The sequence below is a fragment of the Brachionichthys hirsutus genome, chromosome 21 (genome assembly GCF_040956055.1).
Source record: "Brachionichthys hirsutus isolate HB-005 chromosome 21, CSIRO-AGI_Bhir_v1, whole genome shotgun sequence".
Classification (NCBI taxonomy): domain Eukaryota; kingdom Metazoa; phylum Chordata; class Actinopteri; order Lophiiformes; family Brachionichthyidae; genus Brachionichthys; species Brachionichthys hirsutus.
Window position 1 is genome coordinate 9,124,372 of NC_090917.1, and position 7,500 is coordinate 9,131,871.

A 7,500-nucleotide genomic window follows, 5' to 3' on the forward strand; every position below is an offset into this window, starting at 1 on the left:
TACACATATACAGTATAAATATATATTTCATGGTTATTACTGTAGCTAACTCTCTAGCGGCTGGAGCTAGTTCTGTAGTCGACGAGCTGCCAACAGAATCCCTGGGATCACAGCGCCCCCTACAGTGAAGCAGGGACACCGAGTGCCTCACCTTGTTCCTCTTCTCCAGCCATTTTATGATCGATCAGAAACGCGTCACACATAAACAGTTGTTGACCAAAAAAACACAACATTACACATATCGGATTATTGTAAGTCCGGGGCTACAAGCAGGTTTGCAGGTGTAATTGTTAGGTAAGCACCCCCCCCCCCCCCCCACCCTAACACCTGATACTCTAACACCTGTGTGTGCTTCTCCCACAGGATGAGGAGAATGGAAATGCAACAGGAAAAGGTGTGTTTTTAGAGTTCCGGCCGTCGTTATCAGCAGCATGCGACCCCTGTGGGGCTCTGAAGGGGCAGCATGCGACCCCTGTCGGGGCAGCCTGCGACCCCTGTGGGGCTCTGACGGGGCAGCATGCGACCCCTGTGGGGCTCTGAAGGGGCAGCATGCGACCCCTGTGGGGCTCTGACGGGGCAGCATGCGACCCCTGTCGGGCTCTGAAGGGGCAGCCTGCGACCCCTGTGGGGCTCTGACGGGGCAGCATGCGACCCCTGTCGGGGTCTGACGGGGCAGCCTGCGACCCCTGTGGGGCTCTGACGGGGCAGCCTGCGACCCCTGTCGGGCTCTGACGGGGCAGCCTGCGACCCCTGTCGGGCTCTGAAGGGGCAGCATGCGACCCCTGTGGGGCTCTGGCGGGGCAGCATGCGACCCCTGTCGGGGCAGCCTGCGACCCCTGTCGGGCTCTGACGGGGCAGCATGCGACCCCTGTCGGGGCAGCCTGCGACCCCTGTCGGGCTCTGACGGGGCAGCATGCGACCCCTGTCGGGGCAGCCTGCGACCCCTGTCGGGCTATGACGGGGCAGCATGCGACCCCTGTGGGGCTCTGACGGGGCAGCCTGCGACCCCTGTCGGGCTATGACGGGGCAGCATGCGACCCCTGTGGGGCTCTGACGGGGCAGCATGCGACCCCTGTGGGGCTCTGACGGGGCAGCATGCGACCCCTGTCGGGGCAGCCTGCGACCCCTGTCGGGCTATGACGGGGCAGCATGCGACCCCTGTCAGGCTCTGACGGGGCAGCATGCGACCCCTGTCGGGCTCTGACGGGGCAGCCTGCGACCCCTGGCTTTATCCTGGGTTGTCTTCCACATGCTGGTGGAGCTCATTCGACCTGCAGCCAAACGTTTCTGGATTTAAATTCTGTCGGTATTTGCCGGTACTTCGTCGTCATTAATGTGCGGTTTTAAGCAGGTTGTCAGAGGTCTCGTTTGGAGCCGATGGACACCATCTTCGTCAAGAGTGTCAGAGAAAATGGTCCCGCTCAACAAGCTGGGCTGTGTACAGGTAGAGGACACGCACACACACACACACACACGTTTGCTGACCTCAAGCAGCCACACCTTCTGTGCCCCCCCCCCCCGATGACTTTAACCTTGGATCAGGTGCAGCCTTGGGCAGAGTCGTACTGTTAGCGTTGGTTCACTTCCATGCTATGTGAGTGAGCGTGCTAATAGAGCATCTGGTCTGATTGGGGTGCTTGTTAGGATGGTTTCTGCATGTCACATTTGACAGAGGGGTAACAAAGTCACAAACAGGCAGCACTGCTGCCAAATCCCACGTCTGATCCAGTCACATGCACTACGAAGTAGTACCTAGCAGGTACCCGCTAGGCTAGAAAGCTCTAGTGATATATTATACTTGTGCTATATACGAAAGTACAGCTCTATATACTATATATGTACTACTACAGTGCGGGAAATGAGAGGTGTGTGTGTGTGTGTGTGTGTGTGTGTGTGTGTCCAGGGGACCGGCTGGTGAAAGTTAATGGGAAGAGCATTCTGGGTAAAACCTACTCTCAAGTGATCGCTCTCATCCAGAACAGGTGAGTGTTTAAACGTGCGTCGATCCCACCGGGTCCGTTATTTGCTTTTTCATTTTTTTATGTTTCCCAATCTGTTCTGCAGTGAAAATGTTTTGGAGCTCTCCATCATGCCAAAAGACGAGGACGTGTTGCAGCTGGTAAGTGTGAGTATTATCGTTCCTCCTTCCTCTTCTTACCGTTCACGCCGTGTGTTAGCCAGGATGCTAACACACGGCAGCAGAGATGAACACAAGCATCCTGGAGTTAGTGTTGCTGCCTCGTCACTTACAACTAAATCATTTTATAATGATATGTGTGTAATAATGCAGGAGAAGAGAGGATGTAACAGCTAAAGAACGAACTAGAAAAGCACTCGGAGAGCGCAAACCTGGAAGTTCTGGAAGTTCTGGAAGCTACTCGTATCCGTGCCGTCTGTCTGGCCGCCATCATTTGCTTCTTGTATTTTATCTGCCATGTTTGACCATGTGTCCTCAGGCTTACTCCCATGATGCTTACCTGAAAGGTAATGAGCCATATTCGGGTGGGGCCCAGAACCTCCCAGAGCCGCCGCCTCTGTCTTACCTTTCCACCAAACCCGATTCCACCGCAGCACAGACCGGCGAGCATCTCCAGAGCCCCCTGGACAACTGGCAGTGCCGGCCCGGCGCCATCGCCTCTCCTTTGGACAACCGGCCCGCTGCTGTTTCCACAGCCGCCCCTGGCTGGCCCGGGGGTGCTGAGGATTCCGGTGGCCTCTTGCCCTCACCGGGGTGGCACCGAGGTCGTTCGTCGTCTGCCGTCAGTGCGCTGGACTTTCACTTTGCTAACCACAACGCTGCCATCGCCTCTGCCACGCTGCCTCCGCTTCGGAAGAGCAGCGTGGCAGCCTCTTCCTCGGCGCGCCCCGAGGCTCTGTGCCACCAGGCGCTCTCAGACTGGTACTACAGCCAGGCTCAGGGCGCTGAGCGCAGGCCCCCCCGCCGCCGCAGCGTATCTCAGGATCGCTTCGCAGAGCTGGGGTTGGGGTTGGCACTGGGCCCCGGGCGTTCAGCCGCCGTGGAGCATCAGAGGAGAGAAACGCTCCACCGCCGCCGCCACCAGGCAGCCGCTGCTTCCCGTGATCCCTGTTGGCTGGAGAGCTGGAGCGTTGAGCCAGGAACAGGAAGCGCGTTCTGCTCAGAGAGCCTACTGGCAGCCTACAGCGAGTACGAGCACAACTACGGCCGCTCTGTGGAAACGTTGGCGCAAGCTGCTGCGTTAGTCCCGCCCCACGAGGACCATCCTTCCAAAACGAGAAGGTTCAACAAGCCCGACGAGCAGCACCAGCATCAGGCCACGCCCCCAGCGCCCATCGCAGCTTCCTGTGCGGTGCCTCTGAGCGGCAGGCAGTCGGGCCAACAGGTCGCCGAGCCCCAAACCAGGCGGAGCAAAGAAGGCGACCTGGTGGGCTACAAAAGCTGTAGCCCTTCCTTCTCCCATAAGGCTGGTCACCTCCTCCAGCAGGCCCGCTCCTTCAGAGAGTCCAGCTACAGCGGCCCCCACCTCAGCCAGACTGCTGGTAGGAGCAACCCTGCAGAGGGAGAAAGGGGGCGGGCTCCCAGACCTCAGTCTACCCCCGCCTTGCCTGCAGCGGAGGAGGGGCGAGCCAGACTAGGTGAGGACAGGGAGGTCGCCTCCCCGTTCTCCCTCAACCGAGAGGTCGTCCTTCGACAGAAGCAACCTTCTAGCCACCGAACCCTCCAGCGCCCCCACTACACGCCACCTGTGGAGCCCCCCGGGGCGACACCTGCACCAGGGACCTCCTCTCCCGCTGCCCACCGCCGGGCTAACGGTAGCCTGGCGCAGCACGCGTTCAACTCCCTGTCTTCCATTCCGTTCATAGGTAAGTGATCTTTTCTCCGCGTCCCATCAGCAGACGCTCTGCCGATTTCAGGCATCAACGGGAACAGGAACAGCTGTCTGTTGCTAGGCAACGCTTCAGAAGTGGACTTATTATAAGTGAGACGATGGCAGGACACTTCATCGTTTTTAACATTCTTGCATGTGTTTGTGTCGAATACTTGTTCCTCCATCTCTGTCGTTTTCTTCTGTATTTTAAAACCATGAATAGTAAATGGTGTAGTATTTGTATTTATGTTTTTTGGCCTGTATGTCCAATGTTTTTCTAGTATAATGAAAAGGTTTCAGTTCTCGAACCAGTTCTCTGGTTCGATTGAGAGTTTGAGTCCAAAAACACGCAGCCCAGATGGATTGATTGCTCTAAATTGTCCGTAGGTGTGAATGTGTGTGCGTGATTGGTTGTGTGTCTGTGTGTGGCCCCACAATGAGTTGGTGACGTGTCCGGGGTGTAGCCCCGCCTCTCGCCCGTAGTCAGCTGGGATAGGCTCCAGCAACACCTGTGGGCCGAAAGGTTGGTAAAGCAGCTGCAGACGAGACGATGGAGGTCGTCTCGTCAACAAGAGGATGGACGGATGGATGGGTGGATGGATGGATGGATGGATGGATGGATGGATGGGTGGGTGGTTGGATGGATTGATGGATGGATGGGTGGATGGATGGATGGATGGATGGATGAAAGGATGGATGGATGGGTGGATGGATGGATGGATGGGTGGATGGATGGGTGGATGGATGGATGGATGGATGGATGGATGGATGGATGAAAGGATGGATGGATGGATGGGTGGATGGGTGGGTGGATGGATGGATGGATGGATGGATGGATGGATGAAAGGATGGATGGATGGATGGGTGGATGGATGGGTGGGTGGATGGATGGTTGGATGGATGGGTGGTTGGATGGATTGATGGATGGGTGGTTGGATGGATGGATGGGTGGATGGATGGATGGATGGATGGATGAAAGGATGGATGGATGGGTGGATGGATGGATGAAAGGATGGATGGATGGGTGGATGGATGGATGGATGGGTGGATGGATGGATGGATGGATGGATGCAAGGAAGACCAGAGAATATGACGTGTAGCTTATAAGATATTTAAAGTTGTGCATATCCAAACAGGAAGGTTCACTGTTTGTCTCCCTCCTTGAACAGCCTCAACTCAGTGACTGCAGATCTCCTACATGTGTAGTCCAGGACAGTCTGTCCTGTCCTGTCCTGTCCTGTCCTGCTCTGTCCTGTCCTGTCCTGCCCTGTCCTGCCCTGTCCTGTCTCCTGTCCTGCCCTGCCCTGTCCTGTCCTGTCCTGTCCTGCCCTGTCCTGTCCTATCCTGTCCTGTCCTGTCTCCTGTCCTGCCCTGTCCTGTCCTGCCCTGCCCTGTCCTGTCTCCTGTCCTGTCCTGTCCTGCCCTGTCCTGCCCTGCCCTGTCCTGTCCTGTCCTGTCCTGCCCTGTCCTGTCCTATCCTGTCCTGTCCTGTCCTGTCTCCTGTCCTGCCCTGTCCTGTCCTGCCCTGCCCTGTCCTGTCTCCTGTCCTGTCCTGTCCTGTCCTGTCCTGTCCTGTCTTAATGAAAGGAGACCTGTCCAGTGTCCACAGGGACAGCTGTTAGTAAATGTTCATGTTCTTTACAAGAGTTTGTGTCATTGCTATTCAGGTTTCACTCTTCACTTTGTCTCCCATCGCTGTCTCCAGTCGGTCCATCTCGGACACCGAGCTAACAACCTAACCTAACCCCCTCCTGAAGCTTTGGTTTCTCATCCCTTGTTGCTCACCTGTGATGATAACCTTCCAGATGAGCCCACCAGTCCTAGTATTGACCTGCAGGCCTGCTATGTACCAGCCTGTTCTGTGGTGTCCTGTTCCCAGGCCTCCACTATGGCCACCCTCACTTCCACATGTGTCCCCCCCACCCTGTCTTCCTTCTGCCCCTTTGTCCAACTTGGTTCTCAGGACTGCCGTGAGTCTCACTCATCCACGCACTCTGAACACACATCTAGTCCGTTAGACTTTATTTTATGAGAGTGGACGCCTGGACTCGCCTTAAAGGAACAGTTTATCCAAAAATGACAATTCAGTCATCCTACTGTCATGAAACTGAAAACGAAGCACGAAACACTGAAGCTGAGGCGGGCCAGAGCCTAAACTGGAACCAGTGCTTTGTGCTGGCCCAATAAAAGGACTGGTCACTGGTCACAGGGACGGGGGACTGGGGACGGGGGACGGGGTTCGGGTCGAGGAGACAAGCCGTTAGCAGCAAGCTGTAGGAGCTGAGAGAGTACATGCATTCAGTTAAATAAAACCAGTGAAACGAAGTATTAAGGTACAGTACCTTGGTATAATCACACTTCAATTATTTTTACTGGACAAAATGTTGTTAATGAACACAAAAACTCAAAGAACCCAGAGATAGAACGCGGTTCAGTTTTTAACTTCGGCCAGAACCCCACAGCGCAGACGGAACAGAGTGTGTTATATATTACAGCCACGTTATTCAACAACTGGACAGATACTAGACTTCATCTATGTACTACACAAGAAAACGTATAACAACCAATATTAGTAAAATAGCAGCTTTTCTGATTGGCTTCCTGAACTATACTATTGATACGATGCCTGATTTCTCTACAGGCTGCAGCGTGCCTTTAGTGCACGTGTTTCACTACAGAATACGCCTCATCGAAGGACATATTGATACGTTTCATATATTTATTTGCAGATTGGTTACTGAAGTAATTCAAAAGTAACAAAGAGTAATTAAATGGCATTGCTTGAATGTTCCGGTAATTTAATGGGGCTACTGAATAAACTCTGTTAGTAATTGCTTTTAAAATAACCCTGTGGTGTGCTAAGGTTTATAATACATATTACCTTTATCTGTTTGTCCATCCATACTTACAAATATCTATTTGTTTAACCACATTCTCTCAAAAACAGAACTCCCAGAGTCCTCCTGGACAGAATTCAAAGTTTCATTCTTTCATTTCATTCTTCTTTTTTCTGTGGATCGCTACTTGAATTGTCATTTTTGAGTGAGCTGTTCTCAAACATGAGTCTTTACCGATGGAAGTAATTGAGGACACTTGATGCTACCTGATAGGACGCGCGGTGCAGAGTGTAGGTGAGACCAGCTTCTCTCTGAAGGTTACTGTTCCTACATTTAGCATCGCAGCTGGCTTTAAAGGATGCATCCAAGAATGTTGTGAAGACAACAAAACAAAGCACGTCCTAGTTTATTGTCTGACATTAAAATGCAGTGAGCAACGTTTCTGCTTCAACAGGAGTCTGCTGTTTGCACGTTAGCGTCACATTCAGAACTGTGAAATGGCGTCATTGTTCGTCTTCCTGCTTCTTTATATATCTTTACATGCACTGCCTTTTTATGTGACTTTGCTCTCTTCAGGCAGCATTAAAGGTCGCCGCTCCTCTTACCTGCTGGCCATCACCACTGAGAGGTCAAAGTCCTGCGACGAGGGTCTCAATACCTTCAGGGAGGAAGGCCGCGTCTTCTCGTAAGTCTGTCAGAAGCTGAGTTCTAACTCAACTGTGTCGGTTTGCTCACCTTCAGCCATGTTGGATCATACGGTCAACCCGCTCGACCTGCTCTAACGCGACCGCAGGCTGCGTGGACTATAATGCAGC

At 53.6% G+C, this 7,500-nt stretch overlaps 1 protein-coding gene across 1 annotated transcript in view; it reads left to right on the forward strand.

The window, feature by feature from the left end:
• LOC137910036 (rho GTPase-activating protein 23-like) overlaps positions 1 to 7,500 on the forward strand; it is a 20,744-nt gene that overhangs the window by 3,982 nt on the left and 9,262 nt on the right. The window contains 7 exon segments of the mRNA XM_068754462.1: positions 364 to 394; positions 1,352 to 1,444; positions 1,904 to 1,982; positions 2,065 to 2,125; positions 2,457 to 3,843; positions 5,654 to 5,818; positions 7,262 to 7,370. Of these exon segments, the coding sequence (XP_068610563.1) occupies positions 364 to 394; positions 1,352 to 1,444; positions 1,904 to 1,982; positions 2,065 to 2,125; positions 2,457 to 3,843; positions 5,654 to 5,818; positions 7,262 to 7,370 (1,925 nt within the window).